Genomic DNA, 26,072 nt, shown 5'->3' with positions numbered 1-26,072 from the left:
AGCCTATTTGCCCCTCCCATGAGCCAGCGGAAGCTATGTGGGACCTATAAGGAGAAAAAGAAGCCAACTTGTCCTTCTCAGGAGCCAGCAGAAGCCATAAGGGTCCTGGGAGGAGAAACAAGGAGCCAATTTACCCTTCTGGGAGCCAATGGAAGCTATTCAGCGCCAAAAGGATAAACAGGAAGCCAAATCACTCTTCCCGGGGGCCAACAGACACACAGGCTGGAACATAAGAACCCATCCTACTCTCCTGTAACCCACCCCCAAGAAACCGGCTGATTGGGAGGAACACAGGTTGAGTTGATAACAACTGGTACAAAATCAAATTAATGATTGTATTGTGTAATTGACTTTGCCGGTCTAAAGTTGGTAGTCTGAGCATCTATTACGAGGATAACAATATGCAATATAGCAACTATGGGGGATTTCCTTATATCCTGTTTTTGAAATCCAGTATTGTTTTGTTTTGTTTCATTTTATTGTTTTGCCTTATTCAACGTTCTGCTTTGATTGATTTTATTCTGTTCTGTTTGTTGGATCTTATTTTATCTGATGGTATGGGCAGCAATTTTGAAGATAACAAGAGGCATTATGGTAGCCATTGTTGATTTCTTACTGTCTTGTGTCACTTTCACTATTTTGTTTTGATTGGCTTTATGCTGTTTATTTCATTTGGTTTTATTGTCTTTAAAGTCAAATTTTAAAAACTGCATGGTACTGACACAAAAACAAGAGAATCATTAGGTACAGAATAGAGGATTCAAAAACAACCCCAAACATATTCCATCCACTATTTGATGTCTTACCGTAAGCACTAAAAACATACATTAGAAGAAGCATACATATTCCATCCACTATTTGATCTCTACCATAAGCACTAAAAACATACATTAGAAGAAGCATACACTAGAAGAAATATATGGTGCTGTAGAAAATTGAGTCTAATCCACACATCTCACCATGTACTAAATTAAAAAACAAAATGAATCAAAAAACTAAATGTTAAAACAGAAACACAACCTGTTGAAATACAGAACTGATAAAACTCTTGAAGTCAGAGGTGTAGGCAAGGACTTTCTTCACAGAAACCCACTGGCACTATAAATAACATCAAAGACCAACAAATGGATCATATCAAATTTCTAAATTTTTATTAACAAAAGACACAACCCAAATGGGTCACAGGAGGCATGAATTTGGGGACTATATCTGGTCCCTGGCCCCTTCCTCTCTGGTTCTTTCCAACACATGCTGCTTCTTTCCCCTTTATCCCCCTAAGTTGAGCAGATTTCTTCAACCATGCCCTTCTATCATGATGTCTTGCTTTGAAGCCAACCAATAAATCTCTGAAATTATGCTAAAATGAACTCTTCTACTCTTAAAACTGTGTCTGGTTTTCTGTCCCAGCTACAGAAAGCTGATGAATATACTTTAGTTGTTTATTTAGAGAACATAATGACTCATCAAGAAGGCCCTTCCAAAGAATGTAACTTGACTTACCTTGCCACACAGTATTCTCTTATTATCATCCAAATAAAACATACTCTGTTTAGTGAAACTATTATTCCCCGAGTCTTTTAGCTCTTAAAATTTTGCAAAATTTTACCTTTGACCATAATAACACAATATAATTCAGTTTTTTTCATCACACATTTTAGTAGCTTACTACTGACTTTTGCCAAGTTTGTATGATTATGAACTTCCCCATGAACTACTGGCTAATGTCTTTTGTCTCCCTCAACATTGTACATATCTCTTGTTCACAATAAGCATTCAATGTCTGCTGACTCCTAGGCAAAAGAACTTAAGATTAATTCTTAATATCGTCATAAAAACTTCCGAATAAAAACTGGTTACAGAACGTGTCCTTTTTAAAATTGTTTTTATAGATTCACAATGAAATTTTTAGATGACATGGCATCTATCAAAGAGGAAAAGCTAATTTGATGGCACCCTTGAAACTATTAAAATTTAGATAAATGTTAGACATATGAGTTTGAGGAGGGGATAAAGGTAAAAAAAAATCACCTTGAAAATAATACAGTTAAAAGGTAATAGAAGCTAGCTGTATTCTCTCAATAAGAGTATGTCTTCTAAATTAAAAACCTTAACTGGATATGCAGCTTAATGGGATATGCTACAAAACTGCAAACTGGTTATATAGCAAAAATTTAATGAGTTCATTAGTTCAAAATCTGAATGACATGCCAAGAATTTTATATATATATATATATATATATATATATATATATATATAATTAAAAGAAATAAAATCAAACATATAAAAGACTTGTATTTTCTAGGGGCAAAAAAAAAAAGATGATAAAAATGCAAACATCCCATAAAACATAAAAACTCCTACAACAAATCAGAGGATGAAATCTAATGACACTGGGTCAGCAATGGCTTTTCAGCTGATGCACTATAGGTATAATCCATGAAATACAGAACTGACAAGCTTGACTTCATTACAATTAAAAATTTCCCTCTGCAAAACTGTAAAGAGAATGGAAGAGAAACTACAAAAAGAGGGAAAAAATCTGCAAAAGGCATTTCACATAAAGGTTTGTTATCAACAATATACAAAGAATTTTTAAAACTCAGCAATAACACAAGCAATCTGATTTTAAAAATAGCCTAATTACCTTAACAGATACCTTGCCAAAGAAAACATATAGTACATTAAAAAGTGTTTTATATCATATGTCAAATGCAAATTAAAATAGCAATGAGTTATCCTATCTAGACACCTGCTAAAGTGGCCAAAATTCAGAACACTGATGATACCAAATGCTGGCAAAGAGCAACAGGATCTCTTATTTTTGCCAGTGAAAATGTGAAATGGTACAGTTACTTTGAAAGTCAGTTTTGTAATTTCTTAAAAAAAAAGAGCCAGGCATGGTGGCGCACGCCTGTCATCCCAGCACTCAGCACTCAGAAGGCTGAGGCAGGAGAGATCCTTAACCTTCAGAATGCTTCCCACTTGGGTAGTCAGCTGGCCAGCAGCTACACATGGTTCTGTGGATTTAAAATAGATCTTCACCTATCTATCATCTATCTCTCTATGTATGTATCTATCTATTTATCATCTATCTATCTTTCCTTTTCTCTTTTCTTTTCTTTTTTATTGTTTATTGTTTGGATACAGAGCATGTCTGTTTACTCTGGCCTGGCCTTGAACTCTTGGCCATGCTCCTCTATCAGCCTCTACTGCGAGGAGATTATAGTCCTGAGTAACTACACTTAGAAAAAAGAATAACTTTGAGCCCAGTTTCTCTAACCCATTTCTTCAGCCTGTGGAGTCTACAGGAAATGGGGTTTAGAGATAAACTGGCTGTTTGTATTTACATTTCTGTTATCTCAGAAGTGTAGTACTGTTTGCAGTCTCACTGTTGGAATGTCCACTTTATAAGCTTTAATTTTGTAACTTGAACAATTGTTTCTGAGATGACAAAATGTAATCCATTAACTAGTGATTTCCTACTGTTTATTTCTTTCTGTAAGTCTGTATAACTTGTACCCTTTCTGTTTTTTTTTCTTTTCTTTTTCTACTTAAATAAAATTAAAAAAAAAAAAAAAAAGAAGAAGGCTGAGGCAGGAAGACTGATGCGAATTTGAGAGGAGTCGAGGCTACAAAATGAGCTCAAGGCCAGCCTGAACTGCATAGCAAGACCCTGTCTACTAAAAAAAAAAACAAAACAATACTCTTACCATACAATCTAACAATCATGTTCCTTAATATTTACCCAAAGAAGCTGAAAACATCACATAAAAACTATACATAGACGTTATGGAAACCTTATTCATAATTGTCAAAACTTGAAGTAACCAAGATGTTCTTCAGTAAATGAATGGAGAAACTGTGGTACATCCAGACAATAGAATGTTAGTCACAGCTAGAAAGAAATGAGCTGTCAAGCCATTAAAAGACATAGAGGAAGCCAGGCGTGGTGGCTCATGTCTGTAATCTCAGCACTGGGGAGGCTGAGGCAGGAGGATCATTGCGAGTTCGAGAGGAGCCTGGGCTACAAAGTGAGCTCAAGGCCAGCCAGAACTGCAGAGTGAGACCCGGTCTCCCAAAAAAAAAAAAAAAAAAAAAAAGACAGGGAGGAAAAAAAATTTTTATAAAGAAGTACAAGAAGTGAATCTGAAAAGATTCAAAATTGTATTTATCAACTAAATGGCATTCTGAGAAAGACAAAACTATGTAACTAGTGAAACAAGCAGTGTTTTCAAGAGACTGAGAGGAGAGAGAGAAGAAAGTGTACAACAGAAGATTTTTGCAATGGTGAACATACTTTGAAAGACAGAATAATGATGGACACTTGGGCTGGGGGTGTAGTTTAATGGTAGAACACTTGTGTAGCATGCCCAAAACGTGGGTTCAATCCCTGCCACTTCAAAACATAAATAATAAACGCAACCATCTATATTTAAATTATGTTTAACTAAGATTTCCATCGGAAACTTTTTCTTTTTGTTTTTTTTTGAGACACAGTCTCTGTTGCTAGGGTTGCCTTGAACTCTTAGACTCAAGCAATCTTCCACCAAGGCATTCTGAGTAGCTAAACTTCAAGCACACGTCACTATCCTTAGTGATCTCAAAAGTTTAATGCATCTATAGATTAACCTAGGATAAAATCATACCCCATAGAATCAATCCCCTGTACCTAAGAACTGAAGGAAATTTTAAAGAATCATTAGTCTTGAGAAGGCATGCTGCATCTGGGAGGAGTACAATCAAGAAGCCAATTTGCCCTTCCCATAAGCCACACAAACCATGAGGGACCCAGGAAGAGAGAAACCAGTTATCCCTTCCCGTAAGACAGCAGGTGGGTCTGCAGGAGTACAACAAGCAACCAATTTGTCCTTCCCATAAGTGCACAAACTATGCGGGACCCTAAAAAACTAGAAGCCAAATCTCTCTTCTCAAGAGTTGGCAGAAACTATGCTAGGTCTGGGAGAAGCACAACAAGAAGCCAGTTCACCCTTCCAGTAAGCCGTGTAAACCATGTGGTGCCCAGGAAAACAGAAGCCAGTTCACCCTTCCCATGTGCTGACCATCACACAGGCTGAGAATCAGGAACACCCACACCACCCCATATCAAGTCCCTAGCCCCTGTAAGCAACCAGCTGGTTCAGAGGACAGACTAAGTTGATAGCAACCGAGAAACAGAAACAACTAAATGCTTGTATTGTTTGATTGATATTGCAGGCCTGAGGCCTGTAGTCTGATCTGAACATCTATTAGGAGGATGCAGTATGCAATATGAGGGATTTCCTTCTGTCTTGTTTTTGAAATCCAATTTTGTTCTCACTGTTTAGCTTTGCTCCAATTTATTTTTATTTAATGTTCTGTCTTGATTGGTTTTATTGTTTTATTTGATTTTACTACTATGTCTGATAGTATGGACAACTATTGTGAAGATTACAAGACACACTATGGTAGCCACTGTTGATTTCCTACTGTCCTGTTTTGAAGTTCTGTACCACTTTTGCTGCTTTGTTTTGATTGGCTTTATTTTGTTTTATTTTGTTTGATTTTATTCCTCTTAAAGTAAAAAAGTAAAAAATTTTTTTTAAAAATCATAAATCTATTACCGAAAATCCCTAACTACTCATACAAAGAAACATTCTTCCTGAAAAACAGGTTTTTTCACAATTGTTCAACCATATTTCTAAAACTAAGTATTGTTTTCAAAAGCTCTTTTCATCTTTTTTTAAGTTTAGATTACTTCATTTACCACAGCATATGCATCTATGGGAACATCACAATTGTCAAATATTATTTAGATAATACCTACAATTACATTAGAATTACTAATTGTACTTCAAATTCTCTTGCCTTCAGAGATTTTAGATTTTGATTTTAAGTTAGTGTCAGTTTTTTAACATCCAGATTTGTATGAAAAAAACATGGTTTTATAGAAAATGAATTCCTTGCTGGGCGTGGTGACTCATGCCTGTAATCCCAGAACTCAGGAGGCTGAGGTGGGAGGATTGTTGCGAGTTTGAGACCATCCTGGGCTACAAAGTGAGCTCAAGGCCAGCCTGAACTGCATAGCAAGACTCCGTCTCAAAAAAGACAAAAAATAAATAAAAAAGAAAATGAATTCCTTTTGAGTCAAATGAAGCTCAATTTTGCTACTTCAAAAAAATTTGCTCGTAACTGCTGATTTGTAATTTGTCATCCATGAAAATTTTAATCTATCCTATAAAGCTTTTGTATATAACACGCGGTTGAAGGAAGGGTACAGGAATGGAAAAAAAACCCAAATTATATCATGTACAGATACAAATTCCCTACAATGAATATGATCACTGTGCATAACTAAAATGTACTAATAAACTTTAAAAATTTTAATCTATTCTAATATAGAAGGAAGAATGCATATAAAAATTATTGGGACACATTGAGCAGCTGGTAGCAGTTTTAAGTGTACCCTGTATTACCTCTTCATTGTAATTACTTCAACTATGTGTTTTTATTTTTTATATGGGAAACTAATTTGGTACTGGAAGACTATTGTAGCACTACTGTAAACATGTAAAAGGATGATTTCCTACACTTCCGATACCAAAATGCTAGAAGCAGCTTTAACTAGTAAAAATGTTCTGTATAATGGTATCTTCCCACACATGTATCTTCAATTAATCTACTTTTTCATTCAGGTTATTCTGGACCTCAGCAATCTTCCTGTCAGCCACTGGTGTGCTACGATTAACAGAATGCCATCACTCCCAGTCTAACCTACATATCTTTTGATTGTTTTTGTTTTTGTTCTGAGGCAAGGTCTTGCTATGTTCCAGAGTGACTTTAAACACACTATGCATCTCAAGATGTTCTCAAGCTTACAGTCCTACTAGCTCCCATGTGCTGAGTTCTAGGCCAGCCTGAACTACATAATGAGACCTTGCCTCAATAAACAAAAAAACACAGATTCTAAAGCCATAAACTCAAAGTAAAGGTTCTAAAGTCCAGAAACTTCTCAGTCTATGCTTAACTGATTGAAAACTAATACTTTTAAGATTGCACACTGCTCTTCCCTTTTCCCCTTCCCTATACCAAGGCACTACACTGTACACTTCAACAAAACAGAGACCTCAGACAGATAGATGGCCAAGGAGTTGGCCAAGAATAAAAGCACTATAATAAAAGAACTGGACTAGAATAGGTATTGTCATCTAGAAATCTCTTCTAGAACTCTCCCTTTACTTAGCTCCTTCCACTAGACTACTTCACTCGTACCATGGGATTCCTTTTCACACAGAACTAAGCTATCTCCCTCTTTAAGAACAAAGCTTCTTTAATTATGAGAGCTGTAGTAGAGACTAGAGCAGAAGTCAGAAGAAAAGAAAGCTTGGAAAGGCTGATTAAGACCACATGCTAAATTCAGGAGCCAAAGGAATCTTGGAAGCTTCCCGGGGAAACCTCTTCCTCAGGGAAAAGCATGAGCAATAAAAGGGGGCAAGGAGCAAGTGAGGGAAAGAGAGAAGAGGAAAAGAGAGAGGGAAAAACTTTTATTTGGGGGACAGGGTTTCTTTAAGTAGTTCAGGATGGCTTTGAACTCACTATGAAGCCCAAGCTAGGGCTGAACTCTCGGCAATTCTCACGCCTCAGCCTTCCAAGTAGTGGGCCCATCAGTAGGCCCATTCAGAAAAAACTTTTTATAAAACACTGTTACTGTTATCTTTTCTCGAAATTATTCATAATTAAAACACATATGAAATTATTTCATGGCCTACTATCATAGAATCATATAAGATTTCAAATTATATAACTTTAATTGCTCTACAATTACCAAAGGTAAGCAAGAACACAGCATTGTAACAAACACTTTGATTCACTTGCAATACAAGGCACAGTCCAAAATGTTAAGAATATACAATATTAAAATCACTATTTCGAAAGGTCAAAAACAGTCAAGGGGATGTAGCTTAGTGGTACAGTGCTTGCTTAGCATGCAAGAGGCCATGGGACCATACTGTGAAAGAGGAGAAAAAACATGAGGGGAACACAAGGAGGACAGAAAGAAGAAAGGAAGAAAAAAAAAATATGAATGTACATACATAGGCAGGCAAAAAGACAAATATCAAATTTAAAAAAAAAACACCAAAGCAAGCAAATGGAGAAAAGTCTTTCCAACAAACCACCTCTCAATGGTACATCAGTTCTATATACACCAATTACCCAGTTTGTCATGTCATTTCTACTTCCCAAATTTAAACTCTATGCTCATCTAACTGTTCCTTGTACCACTGCTCTACTCAGAACTATTACCTCATCTTAACCACTTCATCTGCCACAAGCCTCTTTCTTTCACAATGCTGCCCACCAACCAGTTCTTCTTAGTGCTAAGTGATCTTTCCATTCACATCACTATGCAGGTTTAAATTAGGATATATTCATAATAGGATATATTCATATTAGGATATATTCATAATATTTCATTCAGATTAACAGAAAACACAATTGTTTTCACACAAGCAGCACATCCATAATCAAATTAACTATGTTAAATAACTTACATCATAAAACAGTTTTCTATCAGCAGCTAGACGTTTAGATGCCAGTGTCTTAGTAACATGGTAGAAGGTAAGTAATGCTCTGTGCTGTCGAAGATCATCTTGAACTTTCACAGACTCTATAAGAGTAGGAATGAGTTCAGGCCATTGTCTAGGACAGTCCAGTCTAGCAACTTTTGCAATTAGTACTGCAATCTGAGTTGCAATCTAGAGAGAAAAAATTTAATCAGAAACAAATGTATGAAATCAAAGTGAATAGATAAGGAATGCTTTCAGTTAAAAATTATCATTTTGGTTAATTATATATTTGATAAAAACAGTTAAACCTTTCACAGAACAAATATTTAAGACAATGGTTTTCAAAGTACAGGACAGTACACCCCTAGTGCCTTTTACAAGCCTGTAGTCTTGGCTTCCCCAACAACTTTTCAGTGTAAAGCTAGTTTTTTTCACATGCATCTACCAAAATAATACATCACAACAGAGCACACGAAGAAGCAGAAATAAAGTCTAAATGTCTTCTTTATAGTCAGACACTACAGAGGTAAGTAAAAGTACAAAGCAAAGTCATTCTTCTAGTTAAATTTAACTATGTATAGTTTTATTATTTTTAAAATTAGTCACTAAATTTCTTAGTTTTCATTTCTAATACAGTAAATATCAACAGATATAATCCTTTTAAGTATTCAATTTTAGTAGTAATAAAAAAGATCTGCAGCTATAAAGTTTAAGAATCACTGACTTAAAAATAGAAATTGATATCAAATATTAAATATTTATTTAATTATACTTCTCCAGTTTCACAAATATTAATTGACAGAACACACAGGCAATCACCCAAACGTCAACCCAACTATCTCATGCCCTTCTAAAAATAACTCCATTATCTATTATTTCACATCTTCTTTGTGAAAATAAAGAACTGAGGTCATCGAAACAAATCAAAATAAAAGCATATCAGAACTACTGCCAAATACAATCTGCTTTAAAATTGAAATAAACAAGTATAATAAATACTTATTATCCTGGAAAAAATCAGAATTTTTGTACCTATGAACAACATCAAGCTTATTCTTAGGAGAAAACTTTACTATAAGGGAGAAGCCATTATACTGTCTTCAACCACCAAGTAACTTATTACAGCAGCCTTAGTAAATGAATGTAACTAAAATCTAGGGAGCTAGAACACAGGAGATTAAGATCATAGAGAAAGGAATGAATTATGATGAACCAATACATTTCCCCTTTAAGCATCTAACCACATTTCCCCTTTAAGCATCTAACCACAAGAAATCAAGCTTCACTATAAGGTAGACCACTATCTACCTACCACAAGGTAGTACGAATTGAAAATGACATGAATGTAGGAAAAAGATAAAAACCTGAAGCCATCTTGTACTTTAAAAAAAAAAGTTGGAGAAGACTAGACCATCTTTAAATCACTCAAATTAATTTCCAGTCTCATACCTCCATGACTTCAGCTTGCAATAAATTGTTACCTCCTGTTTTTTTTAAATTTCTATACAGTAAAATGATAATTATTTAAAGATTTGCTTAAATATTGGCTCATAAACAGAAAAGCTGAAAAATATACAAGTATATTTTTAAATGATTTTTGTATTTCAAGTCATTAATAGCCAAATTTAGCCCAAACTGTTAACAGCTATAACTGGATCTCAAAATTTTAAAAACCAGAGGACAAGTTGAATATAAAAAAAATCACAAATGAAAAAAAAATCACAAATGGAAATAATGAAGATTTTTTTAATGCCAACAAACAGATTACCTTGGGGGGGGGGACAAAAATTAAAAGAAAAGAAAAAATAATTAGCACTTGTTCTCTCACTAACCTGATTTATTGGTTCATTAAAGTTGGTGATGAGCCCTGCACGCAATGTAGACTTTTCCTCTTCTGAGAGAGCACTATAAAAAGAAAAAATTCATTATGTAAAATAATTCCATCTAATAATGAATGCAGATGAAAACTACTACAAATTTTAACAATAAAAAGCCCTTTATATATGTAACCCTGAATAGCACATTATTTGCATTACTGCCACGTTAAGTGAGAATCATAAAATTCCTTCATAAATGAATAGGCAGGAAACACAATCCAGTAAACAATATAATACAAACCTATGATAACAATATTTTGATGTTTACTTTATTAATACAAAATCAAGTACCTACAAAAAATAAAATACTTTAAAAAAAAAACCTGTGTTGTAGTCTTATCACTCTATTTAGTTTGAATTTATTGTTCTGGTCTGTCCACTCATATCAGATTTGAGGGCACAGACATCTGACCCAAAAATAGCAGGTTATACCATGGTAACTATCCTTAATTTTCTATTAACTTAAACTGAAATCCTGTATTACTTACATTGTCTTTCTATGACTGATCTTATTTGAATCCGATTCATAAGAACGCGGTTTTGCTTGGCTGATTTTATTTGAATTTGGTATGCTTGACAGTATCAACCCTAAAAGTAGACGCAACTAATTCGAAGATGACAAGACGTAAAAGATATCCATACTGGTATTAATTATTAACAGCTCTCAAGTCCTATAATGTTTTCAAAGTGGTGTTTTAATAAAAAATAGCTAGGTAATACTATGTTTAACTATATTAAGCCCGATGATGTGGACAAATCTATTGAAAATAACAAGAGAAAGCATAGTAACTACAGTAGGTCAACCTAATATTGTGGTCTTATGTGTCTTATTCATTGCATGTTTTTCTAGGAATTTGTTTTGCTATCTTGTTATGATTTGTTTTTCCTTATAATACAGAGAGGATAGATATACATGTAGCAATTCACACATGGGAAGAATTTTTTAAACTATTTATGGGAACAAATTATATAATGCAAGATGTAATGAACAGATACTCTGAAGGAGACACTAAGAAACCCAATGCTAATTTTGTAGCATTATGATATAAAATCTAGCAATACTATTATTCACTGATCAGAGTGATATTAGTCTAGTCTCTAAAGTTCAATTTCAGCATATGTAAAGATAAGGACAACTACTATGAAGAGAATGAGAGATGCGATGGTAGTTATTATGGTCTTCCCCAATGTCAGATCTTGAAGACCTAAAAAGCCTTCATCATCCTGTAATGACTTCATTAGTTCTATAATATGCAGTATGTATTTAATGTGCATGAAGATGGGGACAACTATTTGGAAGAAACTAGAGACAATTAGATAAACAGTGAAGATCTCCAGTGAACTTGCTTTGAAATCTGTATTTCTTTAAATTGTTTTTTTTAACTGTTTTGTTCTGTTTTGATATGTTTAATCTTACTCTCTTTAAGATATAAAACAAGTGTGCAGGACTGATAACCATATTACTAAGTTTTTGTTGGATCACTGAGCAGAACTGTTGGCAGTGTCACTATTTGAATATCATTTTACATACTTTAATTTTGTAACCTGAACAGCTATTTCTAAGATGACAATTTGTAACTTATCAACTGGTGATTTCTTACCGTTTATTTTTCTGTAATTTTGTATTATTTCTACCCTTTTTATCTCCATGTATTTTTTTGTTTCTTTCTCTTTAAATTTAAAAAAAACAAAAAACAAAAAAAAACCTGTGCTAATAATTACTATATTAGTCTTCCACTGGCTTCCTTTATGAAACCTGAGTGAGACTGTTCTATGAGAAAAAGGATTCAGAACCAGAGAATACCTGGAAAGGAAATCTCAGAAATCAACTAGTTTAGTGTGGCACAGTGTCAGATACCTGTAATCTCAGCACTTGGGAAGGCTAAGGCAAGGAGGATCGTAAGTTTGAGTCTCACCTGGCAACTAAGTGAGACTCTATTTTAAAATAAATAAAAGGGATGAGGATGCAGCTCAGTACTCAATCCCCAGTTCAAAACTATGTGGAATCAAAAATTATGTCTCCATTTAGTTTTCACTCATGGGTACTTGAGCAACGACAACAGAAAGTACTTTATTCTCTCATAGTTCAAGAGCTTAGCAGTCAAAAGTTAAGGCAACTGCTCACTCTGAAGGCTCTCGGAATTCTTTGTTTCTATCTTCTAGCACTGGGTGGTGATTCTAAGTGTTTCTTGGCTAGTAGATGCATCACTCTAATTCAGGGGTGATGAACCTTTTAGAGCTTTCAAACAAATAGCCCGATTGTGGCACGCATGCCACAGGTTCAGCATCACTGCTCTAATCTCTGTTTCCATTGTCAGGAACCCTTTCTCAAGCGTCATTACTTACAAGTTTTTCTATTGTCTTCAGTCATTCAGTGTGTGGTAATTTATTATGGCAGTCTTAGGAAAGTGATATAACTAAAAATCTAGGCAACCAGAACACAGAACACAGTCTCAGAGAGAAGAAAATGAATTGTAATGAAAACAATACATTTCCCCTTTAGGCATGTACCCACAAGAAATTCTGCTGAAAACAACAACTTAAGAGATAAAAGAGCTAAGAAGAGATTTCAACAGATCATATACTTTTACAAAGACAAAAGCTGAAATTGAAAACCCATCAAAGTCTGGTACAGGGAACTGAACCTGAGCCTCCCACTAAGCTACAATCCCAGCCCACCACACCCCTCAACTTCATTTTTGAGACAGTGTCTCACTTCGTTGTCCAGACTGGTGTGGAATTTCCAATACTCCTACTACAGCCACTCATGTAGCTGAGATTACAGGCATGGACCACCACACATAGCAAGGAGGAAGTATATTGGTAAAGCTTCAAGATTTGCAGTTGAAATCTTAAAAAGACTATAACCTGAGATAAAGATTTAACCAAAAAAAGAACAACCAACCATAACTACATTGAGGTTGTTTTTTATTTGTCTACACAATTCTCCATAGAGAAAGGTAACAGAATTTAAAACCTCTCCAATTTTAACTATTATGTTCAGCATTCAAACAAAATTTACCACACACATCAACAAAAACAAAATAGACTAAAACCAAAACACAAATAGAAACAAGAATACTATACAGACACTGTAGTTATTGAAATCACTCTTAAAATATTTATGAATATATTCAAGAAAAGAGGTAAAAGAAAGATGGACAGAAGCAATAAACATCTACTTTTTTCTAAATATCAAAGAAACATCCTACTGGGTAAGGTGGCACACACCTGTAATTCCAGCTACATGAGAGACTGAGGAAGGAAATCACCAGGAGTTCCAGGCCAGCATACGCTACATAGTGAGCTCAAGACCAACCTGAACTACATAGTGAGACCCTGTCTCCGAAATAAGTAAATAAAATTCTGTAACTGATAAACATAACATGTGTAATAAATGTAATGAACAGTAAAAAAAAAAAAGGTCAGTGGAAAATAACCAGATTGAAGAATGAGCAGAAAAAAAGCACTTCTACTTTTGAGAGTCAACTGACACCAAATGTGCACTTTAAAAACCTAAAGTCCAGATCTTCCAGCAGAAGACAAATGTTTTTATATGCACCTTAAAGTTCTCAGACAAGTTTTTTTTTAAAGGGTTTTAAGCTTAAAGAATTTACAGAACTATAGTGCCATCTACTGGAAAGCAATGATTATTCAACTTCTTTATTATTTCTATGGGAGTCCAAGGTCAGGTCTTCATTGTCTTTCCATCAATTATACAACATGTAATTAAGTACTAATGAGAAAACTGCTCACTTAACTATCTATAACAATTATAATTACATCTAAGAGATCACAAGTGTACAGCAATTCATTGCCCCCACAGGGGCAAGAATGCAAAAGACAGGACATAACATTTGGTTGGTTCAGAAATAAATTGGGATTTTCTTTTTAATAGCGTTTTTTAAAATCCTACCATTATACTTGTTTAAAGGGGAGAAAAACTTTTTTTCAGTATAACTTACTCATTTAGCATGATCTTCACAAGCAGAAAGGCAAAAACACACACAGAATAAAACCCAGGGAAATAAATAAAGCTCTGGTTGTTGGTTTGGAATGAACTATGTACAATACTTTTCATTGGTACTTAACAAACTTTTGGGGGGAGGATTCTTAACTATCATTTACTTTGCAAATTTCCATGTCATCCTTGTATAGAGACCAAGGTAACCTCTGTACTATTCCAATTTTAGCATATATATGTACAATTGAAGCAAGCACTAATCTATCTTTTTTACAAACACAGGTACATTCTGTATGTCCTTCAATGCTAAAATTTTTACAGTAGGGAACTGATAGAACTTACTGTGGTGCTACACGTCTCCAGTAACGGTCAATTCCATGTTTAAAATATAGCACAGCAAGCCACCTTACATTTATATCCAAACTGTGGTTGGTAAAAATATTCTGTAAATAAAAAAGTGGTAGAATTAATGTGTAATACATTAAAAGTATAATTAATGTATTCAGAATAAAATGAGTAGATTTTTTTAACTCACTGTTCAAATTTTAACACTACCTATATCATATTCATATTTTCTAAATATACTGTTTTACAAAGCATGTAAGAAAACTAACTTGCTTAGTGGCATGTTCTTTTTAACTGAGTAACAGATATGTAGATATTCACTATATTATTTCACTTTAAAGTATGTTTGAAAATTTTCCTAGTAAAAACTTAAACTTGAAACCATGCATGGTGGCGCACACCTGTAATCCCAGCACCTGGGAGCCTGAGGCAGGACTGCCATGAATTCAAGGCTAGTCTGAGATACAAAGTGAGTTCAAGTCTAGCCTGAACTACAGTGAAAACCTGTCTCAAAAAAGAAAAAAGTCAGAAACAAGCAAACCAATACTTCAAATGACTAACACAACAATATACATACAACCTAAAATAAATACTTCCTAAATTAAGAAAAACAAAGTGGACAAAGGATACCACAGATCCAAAAATCCTGAGAAATAAAGGCTCTGGGTTGTTCACATACACTATGAAATAACCTACTTCATAGAATGAATATTCCTTACCAAGCAATCGTATTTACAAGTAAGTTTGGTAGCAGAACATGTTTAAGTGATGTCATGGGTTATATCTAGATGTACCCCCAAACCTCATGTGCTTTTAAGCGGGTCTTTTAGGAGTAATTGGATCTTGGCTGCGTGATACTAGGTTAGTCCAGATTGGTTAAGCATGGTTCTGAATGTGGACAGGACCAACCCACAGGCTTGTAGCCTGGATGGAATAAAAAAAGAAGGAAGGCTAGCTCCATCTTACTTACCTACCCTGTCATGGACTATTTCTCCTCTGCCACATCATCCTGCCTTGGTCTAGGCAATTATGGACTAAAATCTCTACAAATTGTGAGCTAAAATAAACATTTCTTCCTTTAACTTGTGGGTGTAAGGCACTGTGTCTCAACTGGGCATGGTGGCACACAACTGTAATCCAGCACTCAAGGCCAGCCTAGTCTACAAAGGGAGTTTAAGGCCAACCTGAACTGCAGAGCAAGACCCTGTCTCAAAGACAACAACAAAAAAGTATTCATCTCAATTTCAATTGTTCTATGACTTTTTCAAATGGCCAAATGAAAAATGAAAAGAACAGTAAAATTAATATTGACACTATAATTTAAAACATTACAAGTACTGCCAATTAAGCTGTTTTGTTTCTTTGAAAAAAAACTTATCCAGAATGGTTGGAGCCAGAATAAATGTTAGAATACATTAATCACTTGGTAAACACTGACTAAAACTGCACTGTATTCAGACCAAAACCAACTCAAAATCCCAGTGATGACCTCTTCTTAAATACAATACAACTTTGTATGGGAAAGCCAAAAATAATGTACAAGTATGTTCTTTGCTATAAAGAAAAAGTTTGTATGTTAAGCATTAAAAAAACAAGCATATAGTATAATCCAACTTTTAGAAAATCATGTGTACGTACAAAAAAATTATAGATAATTAATGGAATACAATTTTTTTTTATCTTTTTCGTTTTTATCGGTACCAGGGATCGAACTCACGACCGCAGACTTGCAAGGCAGGCGCTTATGCCGCTGAGCTAAATCCCCAGCCCCATAGATAATTAATTTCCAAATTTTTCCTTAAGGTTCTTGACAACTGGGAGTTCCTCTGTTGGGTGTCAGTGTAAAATAAAGAATGCACTTTTCTTACCACACTCATCACATTTGATTTTGACATTTTACTTGGCTACCTTCCACACTACATTGAGTACATTTCATAAATATCTACTGAGTAAATAAATGAATATTATAGAAGTTGATGGGTCTCAGTCAGTCTCATTTACACTTGAGGAACCAAGAGAATTTAACCTGCAGGTGTCAATCCAAGTAGAAAAAATCCATATGTACTCTGAATAAAAGGACTAGAACATAAGCCCCAGATATGGAATTGCAACTGGGAAGTCTCCAGACTAGAATGGATAATAGGACTAAAGTAGTTTGAACGTGTTAAGACAGTGAGTAGCGGGAAAAACGACAACTTATAAACACAGCAACTTTTTAATATATGATGAATATAATCTATTTCTCCCAAAATAAACTTGCTAATCCTCTAATACTTATAGGTAAGAAAAATAAAAACAAAAAAGATTTAGGTAGTCTAAGTCAAAAGATATTAGGCTTTCAGCCCTGTGAAGATTTTTATAGTAGTCTGAGCTCTTTCATAGTAGGCTGAGACTTAGGTGGCCTCTTCAGCATAATTAGCCAGGTTTGGTAAACATTTACATATATATGCAAATATAAGCAGAGATAAACAGATGAAACATCTATGCATATTTATATAACTATACAAATATATTTGTGCATAAAACAAATTTATTAGGCTGAGAACACAGCTCAGTGGTATAGGCCCTGCCTGGCAGGCACAAGGTCCTGAGTTCAATTCCAGATACCCACAAAAAATAAATAAATAAATAAATAAATAAATAAATAAATTTTGTTTGTTTGTTTGGTATTTTTACCGGTACCAGGGATCGAACTGATGACCACAGGCTTGCAAGGCAGGTGCTTATGCCACTGAGCTAAATCCCCAGCCCCATAAATTTTAAAAAATTTATCTACATGCTACATCTGTCAATCTGGGGCACTCCTCCAGACTCTGCAAAAGATAAGCCACATATACTGTATCTTATATAGATACCTACATGCAAAAATACAAGCAAACATATATTTTTCATAAATAAGCATGCATTATAAATATCAAGTTACTAGTAAATATGTAAAAACAAAGAACAAAATATATAAATATAAATACAAGAGAAATAGTTATTAATTCATATATCACATACAAAAATCAACAGTTAAGCAATGACTGTTGGTTTTATTTTGTTTTGTTTTGTTTTGTTTTTTGAGACAGTCTCGCAGTGTAGTTTAGATTGGCCTTGAATTTGTGGTGATCCTTCTGCCTCAGTCTCCGAGTGCTGCGATTACAGGCATGTGTGTCACACCACTCCCAGCTCATGACTATTGGTTTTAAAATTCCAGCAATAACTAAAATAAGAAATTTCAAAAATGTTACATTTTGGCCTGAAAAACCATAGGGCTAATTACAAAGCATATTCATTTAAATAAGCAGATGGAAAATAAAGCTACTGTAGAGATTTTCTTATACCATGTCAGAAACTTATGACATGATGCAAGGATTAAATAAATAAGAGAACAGTATATTCTTTAATCTTTTTTTTTTTAAAAAATCAATTTACTTCTTTTTACATTTTTGGTATATTTTATTCAGAAAAACAAGTACAAATCTAAACAATTTCCCTTATAGTACTGATCAATATCTTCTTTTTTTTTTTTTTTAATCGGTACCAGGGATCGAACTCATGACCGCCTGCTTGCAAGGCAGGAGCTTATGCCACTGAGCTAAATCCCCAACACCTGATCCGTATCTTGAACATAACAACTCAAGATTTCTAGGCAAATAGTTAAAATATATTATATTAATTGCTATAATTTATTTGGTTTTGCAAGATACAGTAAACAATTTTGCTACAAATTTGTGATCTAGTCATAAATACTGGTTTGTTTTTGGCCCAGCTGATAGTTGCACTGCCTTAACCAAAAAATAAATCTCCAAACACTAATACAAGAATTGTCAACCCTTCAAAAGAAATGCATAGGGAAGGAAAGCTTTCAACACAAAAAGATTACTTTGATTCTGGCATTGAGAAAGTAATTTTAATTAACCAAAATTTTTAAACTCTAAGAAAGTTTAGCTAAAACACATGCTGTTAATTATAATAATATTTTCCATAAAATCCAAAAGCTCAAATGTGTCAAAAAATTCAAATTTTTAGCACTCACTTCAGCAGCACATATAGCAAGAAAATAAAATTTTTAGATGAGAAAATAAGGGAAATATACTGAGCAAAGTATACCACAGCATGCTACTGCAGCACATAAACAAATGTGCCAAAATAAATTAATCAGGGTAGAGTGAAGACAAAACAAGAAGTATACTACCAACAGTTCTGATATCAGTATTAACATATTAAAATTGAAAATCATCATAGTGGACTGCCTTCTGAGCAGTTCCTTGTGAACTATCCTGTTCAATTATTTACAAAGAAATAATGTTTTGGAGACTAAATCTTTATTCCGTAAGTAATACAGCCAAAGCAAATAACTTCTTTGCTAATTGTTATAATTAAATTATAGGGAAAAGGACAATCTCAAATGTTGACTCATGAAGTATTTCTTACACTCAATCAGTGTTTGGCAGTAGCCGAACATTTGGGTCAGTTTCCCCAAACTGCTGATAAATGTAAGTTTCGAGTTATATTTTTGTACTGCTGCCAGGGCTCAAACCCAGAGTCTTATGCACACTAGGCAAATATTCTACCACAGAGCGATAGCCTTATCCTAAGCCTAGATTTTTAGAACAATTAAAACAATGGTATCCTACTTTATCAAAAATTAAAGTAAGCTATTTTAGAACTACTTACCAGCAACACAGAATAGAAACCTGGCTGTGTCTCCCACTGTTTCAACTGTTCCTCAGCTGGTTTTAAAATAGCAGTATCTTGACTGGTGGCCTGTGTTAAGACCTGAAGAACTACTGTGCTGGCACTATTAAGATCCATGGAAACCTAACAATAATAAATTAACAAACATGAATGTGCATTTTACTAATAAAAGTTAATAGCAAAAAGAGTAGAGATAAAAGCTGTTATGTTCTGAAATATTCCATTTCAATAATTTAGCTACTCTTGCTTTTCTAGTCATTTCTACCTTTTCTTGTCCACTAGACTCTTAAAACGCCAATTCTTCCAATGCTTTTTATTCAAAATCTACTTATGCCTAAAACAAATTGTCTTACACTGTTCCATAAAAAAAAAGACACTAGTAAATTTGAAAGTGGAGGGAAGTCACAAGAAAAAGTTTCTAAATTCTAGTTAAATATCATTACCTATTGAGACTCGCTGGATTCCAAGACTGCAGTCTATAATGAAAACTACAATACTCTAAAAAAGGAAATCCAAAAGGACATCAAGAAATGAAAAGCTGGGGCTGGAGATTTAGCTCAGCGGCACAAGCACCTGCCTTGCAAGCAGGCGGTGGTGAGTTCGATCCCCTGTACCGGAAAAAAAGAGAAAAAAAAAGAAATGAAAAGCTATCCCTTATTTCTAGATAGACAGAAACAATACATTTTTAAGACTGATGCACAGATTTAATGCAATTCCAATCAAAATACCAACAGCATTCCTCACAGAATTAGAGCAAACAACCCTCAAATTCATATGGAACCAGAAGAGATCCAGAACAGTAAAAGCAATCCTGGGTAACAAAATGCATCACAATCCAGGCTTTAATTTGTATTACAAAGTTATAGTAATAAAAATAGCATACTAGACAAAAACAGACACAGTGATCAATGGAACAGAACAGAGGATAAGGAAACCACTCCAGGCACCCAGGAAGATAAAATTGGTAAAATTCTTAAAAACATTCTAAATGCAAACCAAATAGCATAACAAATCATACCAAGAATCAACAAATGGAATCATATCAAATCAAAATCTTTTCCACATCCAATGAAACAACCAACAGAGTAAAGGTACAATCTACAGAACAGGAAGTTTTTCATTAACTATTCCTCGGAGAGCTAGTATCTAGAATATATCAGTAACTCAAAAATAGTAACCCCCCCTCAAAAATAAAACCCAATCAAAAAACTGGGTAACTGAAATGAATAGACATTTCTCAAATATTCAACATCACTAGTCATCAGAGAGATGCAAATTAATACAATATTCCATCTTACTCCAGAAAAAGTAGCTACCATCAAGAAATAAAATAACAATAAAAGCTGGCAAGGCCAAGAGAAAAAGGAACCTTCTGTGTGTTGTTAGTGTGAGTGTAAATTGGCACACACTGGCCACCGTCAGGAGTCTTGCAGGTAGATAGCATGAATGCAGAGAAGCAGCCAGCCCGGCCCTTGTGCACATCCCAGGGAACTCTCGGATCAGTAGGGCAGTGGGAGCCAAGAGAACCAGCCAGCAACACCTTGGAAAAACCGCAAGTGTCTGGAGAAGCGCAACCTGTACCCCACCATCTTCTGGGGAACCTGAGTTAGGAGAAATCCAAGTACCTGACCCATCCCCCTACACTGTGGGTGGGTAGCCAACATAGAAAGTGCCTCAGACCCCACAAACCACTCATACAGAAGAACCTAAGAAAATGTCAAGATGAAGGAACAGAAGGCCATCTCTGGCCTCCAGCCCAAACAGAACAAGTACAGGAGATATGGACATGGAAAAAAGTAGTCACTTGCCTGAAATTTCTGGGATGATGACAACTGAATAAAGAAACTACTTCATAAGGCTGTAAAAGAAATCAGATCAGAAATAATATCTCAGGTAAAAGAAGAAATGGCAAACATAATAAAAGGGTTGCTGACCGTTATCTAAAGAAGACAGATAAAAAAAAAACAAAGAGAGGAGCATAGGACAATGAGAGAAACTTTGAACGAACAATATAAAGAATTGGAATGCATGAAACAGACTCCAGGAAACTAAAAACTCCATCAAAAGCTGGTAAAACCACTTAAAAGAAACTAAAAATAGATTTTTAGACCTTGAAGACAGGTTTGCCGCTAGCGACTGTGAAAGGAAAGACCTCTTAAAAATAACAAGGAACTATGAAATAACAACTCAATGGCTGCACAATGACGCAAAGAATAATAATTTAAGAATGATAGGTGTCACCAAAAAAGCAGGAGTCAACACCAACGATATAAAGAGACTATTTACAGAAGTAATAGCAAAAAATTTCCCAAGTATGGGAAAAGGACCTAGCATACTGATAAGTGAGGCATATAGAACTCCAACTAGTCATAACCAAAATAAATCTATACTCAGACATAGAAAATCAAGATCCCAGAAATTCAGCTGAAGAACAGAATATTAAAGGCTGCTGTGAGAAAAGAAACAGATGACTTATAAAGAAAACTCATCAGAATCACAACAGACTTCTCAAGACAAACCATCAACTCAAGAAGAGCTTGAAGTAAAGTATTTCAAGTCCTGAAATAAACCACTTTGAACCCAGTTCACACTGCAAAACTATATTTCAAAATTAATGGAGAAATAAGATACTTCCATGACAAAGAAAAACTGAAGGAATTCATGACATCCAAACCAACCCTACAAAAATTACTGAAGGATATTCTAGAGAGATATAAAAATGACCATGGTTTCAAGAACAGCAGCAGAGTGGGATCACCACGCGGGCCGACAACTGAATGGAGGGGAAGAGTACGAAATGTACATCAGGAAAAAAGCATGGTGGAGACAAATCAGTGCATGTTGGTTATAACCATTAATGTAGATGGCCTCAATTCACAAATAAAAAGAAATATAGGTAGAATGGATCAAGAAACAAGATCAGGGCTGGAGATTCAGCTCAGTGGCTTAAGTGCCTGCCTGGCAGATGTGAGGTCATGAGTTCAATTCCTGGTAGCAAAAAAAAAAAAAAAAAACAGCAACAAGATCCATCAATATGTGGTATACAAGAAATATGTTAACTGAAAAGGAAATTCACAGATTGAAAGTCAAAGGAGAGAAAACAATGTTCCATGAAACAAGGAAACAGAAAAAAGCAGGGGTCCATCAACCACAGAACGGATAAAAAAGATATGTCATTTTCACTCAATGGAAAGCTGGTCCATTATAAAGAAGGGTATTCACAAGGCTCTTATAGTAAATGAATGCAACTTGTGATCATGCTCTTGGATGAAATGGTTCAGACTCACACAAGTGAACACCATATTATCTCCCTAGTATAAAAACTTTAAGGAGTTAGTGGGATCCAAAATGTACGATATTGTGAAAGTAAAAGGGGAGGAAATGTCTAAAAAGGGAAGGTGGTAGCCACTGTTAGTTCCATATTTCTGTTTTAAAGTCCTTATCATTTTGTTTTGTTTTGGCTGGTTTTATTGTTTGGTTCGGTTTGATTTTATTATATCTGATGGCACGGGTAGCTATTTTGAAGGTAATAAGATATATTATGGTAGCCATTGTTGATTTCCTATTGTCTTATTTAGAAATCCTTTGTCATTTTCACTGTTTTGATAGTTTTCTTCTGTTTTATATGCTTTGATTTTACTATGTCTGATGGTATAGGCAGCTATTTTGAAGATAACAATGGTAGCCAATGTTGATTTCCTATTATCTTATTTTGAAATTCTGTATTGCTTTCATTGTTTTGCTGTGATTGACTTTACTTGGTCTTATTTTGGTTTTATTCTCTTAAAAATAAAAAATTTTTAAAACTGGTTCATCCACCATGGAAATCAGTATGAAGATTCCTCAAAAAGCTACTATAAATTCTCCTTGACCAACTATTCCACTCCTAAGTGACCTCCAAAAAGTTAAAGGCATCATACAACAATGGTACACTCACACCCATGTTTATAACAGCATAATTCATGATAGCTAAATCTTGGAAACAGGCTACGTGACCAGTAACACACAAATGAATAAAGAATATGAGCATTTATACATAACAGAGTACTACTCTGCCATCTTGAGTCCTTCAGAGGAAAACAGATGCATGCCAGGACCATGATATTAAATGAAATAAATCAGATTCACAAGTTTAAATATCACATTGTTCTTATATGAAAAACCCAAACTATAAATAAAAAGTAAAATAAAAGATAAAGTAAATAGGGAGACAGATTTGGCTCAAATAAGAATGTGATCAAGACATGGAGAGAGGAGGAAAACAGAAAAGGGGATGAAAAGAATTAAGACGTTTGATGTACCCGCACCAACTTCCTACAAGGAATGTACACATTATACAACACAAGCATGTACTAATAAAAGTACAAACCAAAAAAAAAAAAAAAAAAAAAAAAAAAAGGAGATACCTAAGCTCCCAGTGGAGGTTACTGAAATTTACTTTATAACAGTAGATACATTTAAACTGAAAGATATTAGAGACAAAAGTTACACAGTCATTAACCTATGAAGCATACAGCCAAAACAACCCCCTAGAAGTTATACTTAACTTGCATCAAAAGAGGCTAACTCCATGGATTAAACAAGAAGCTTGAACCAAAATATTAAAATTTTTAAGGAAATAAAATCACCTCAAGGCTAATCCAAAATATATGTAACAATTTCTTTGTATCATCATAAGCCTATACAGGGATCAATAAAATTGGACTCAGATTTTAAATTAATACTCTGTTCTTGCCTATTTTTAAAAACTGATCACAATGCCTTATTATCTCCCTCTTTAATTGGCAGTTTCTTTAACAGTATTAAATTTCTGTGTTTGTCAACACTTGAAAACAAGTGAATAGATTTTCACTGTTAATGTTAGAGAGCTTACTGTTAATATGTCATTTCAAAACAGGCTACATAAAAGAAATTCATTTTGCAGAAGCCCTAAAAAATATTTTAAAGAGAAAGACAGTATGCTATTCTGTCTAGAAGAAACATAATGCAAAACATAAAAGCATGCTATTCAGTTTATACTTTCTAGAAAGCCATATTAAGTAGAAAAACATGCTATTAATTTTAGCAGTATATTAAGCTCAATATATCTAAAATATTCATTCCAACAGGCAATCAATAATTTTAAAATATTTATACTAAGTGATAAAAATTCTTTATATATTTAACTCTTTAAGCACACCTCATTTCAATGAAATATAAATGCTCAATAAGCTACCAAATGAACTCAACTCTAGAAAAGCTCTACTCAAAGCGGGGCTCACAGCCCAGTATAACCCACCCCCCAGCATCAACAGAGATCCTCACTGAACTTAAAATCTCAATCTGCACTTCAAATCTACCACATGAGAATGGTGGCAAGGGGCAAGAGAATGGGGCAAAATATGTGTTTTAATACGTTTTCTAGTTAAATCTTTTAATTGACAAAGTTTAAGGAGCACAATTTTCTTTTGGTTCATTTCTATTTTTTGAGATACAGTCTCACTGTATAGTTCAGGTTGGCCTCAAACTAATGGCAATTCACCTGCCTCAGCCTCTCCAGTGCTAACAGTAGAGGCATTATACCACCACATGCAGCTTCTAAGAAGCACAATGTCAGAAGACCTAAAACTGAGATACATCTGAAAGTTCAGCTTAATTACTAATGCAGTATATGAAAAAACATACAGTGCTATCAATTATACATTCATATAAAAGGAGGGTAAGCCCCTGGGTCACAGCTGAATCGCTGTCAGGAATTTACTGATTCTTTCCCAAACAATATGAGAGCCAGCTAAAATAAATTTGAAACAAAACAAAACCTTACATTTGAGTATGTGTTATTTGTCAGCATCACACTAAATGCTTCGTTCACTTATTCATAATAAGAATACTATGTGGTAAGTACACTCATCCTCATTTTGGGGATAGAAAAAAAGGATCAGAAAATTTACCTACCAAGATCACAACCTAGCTAGTACAGAAGCACTTGGCTGTGAACACCAAAGCCACTAATCTTAATCAGTGCTTTACACTGCCTTTCAAAATGACACAATCAACATGTATCTCTTTGGTGCCAGGAACCTCACAAAATATGTCTTAAAATATTTACTGAATAAAGGAAAACAAGCAATTTTGAACAATAAACTACTTCACAATAAAGCACAATGTAGCTATCAACAGATTCAGTAAGACTGATCATAGTGGTGCTAGGCACCACTCTGGGTTCACAAAACCTAGCACTGAACAAAATTATGTCCTGTTTCATGCAGTTTACAGTCTAGTAATAGATCTTTAAAAAAGAAAAAGAAAAAAAAGTACAGATACAAAGAAAATAAAGTAACATTAAAGACAGATTAAATGTCTTACTTCAGACTGAGTATTCAGACAAGGCTTCTCTGAAATGAATTTTCTGGGAGACATGAATGACAAGAGAGATCTGATTCTGCAAGGATCTGAAAACAGGACAGGGATAAATGCCTCAAGATTCAGAAACAACCGTAAGGACTCCAATATGACCAAAACTTAGAAAAGACAAAAGTGCTACAAGATCAAGTTGGAGAGCAGGCAAGAGGTGATCCTATAGGAGTTTACAAGGCAAAATAAGAATCTGCATTTTTATAGGCGTCAAACATAACCCACAGGTCAGTAAGAATATAAGACTATACTGATACGAGTATATT

General features: G+C 34.5%; 1 protein-coding gene across 3 annotated transcripts in view; it reads right to left on the bottom strand.

The window, feature by feature from the left end:
* Ipo11 (importin 11) overlaps nt 1–26,072 on the bottom strand; it is a 231,452-nt gene that overhangs the window by 195,027 nt on the left and 10,353 nt on the right. For 2 of the 3 annotated variants that reach the window (XM_063258231.1, XM_063258228.1), the window contains exons 2-5: nt 19,393–19,536; nt 14,728–14,828; nt 10,377–10,449; nt 8,530–8,733 (exon numbers count right to left, since the gene is read on the bottom strand). In XM_063258231.1, the coding sequence (XP_063114301.1) occupies nt 8,530–8,733; nt 10,377–10,449; nt 14,728–14,828; nt 19,393–19,530 (516 nt within the window). In that variant the 5' untranslated portion in view covers nt 19,531–19,536. Of the gene's footprint in view, nt 1–8,529; nt 8,734–10,376; nt 10,450–14,727; nt 14,829–19,392; nt 19,537–19,856; nt 20,022–26,072 lie in introns of all 3 variants that reach the window. The other variant, XM_063258230.1, reaches the window with a different exon arrangement.

Source organism: Cavia porcellus, unplaced genomic scaffold (genome assembly GCF_034190915.1).
Source record: "Cavia porcellus strain 051 isolate PalLab524CR breed Dunkin Hartley unplaced genomic scaffold, mCavPor4.1 scaffold_11, whole genome shotgun sequence".
Classification (NCBI taxonomy): domain Eukaryota; kingdom Metazoa; phylum Chordata; class Mammalia; order Rodentia; family Caviidae; genus Cavia; species Cavia porcellus.
Note: the sequence above shows the minus strand (reverse complement) of the source record. Positions and strands in the feature narration are given on the sequence as shown.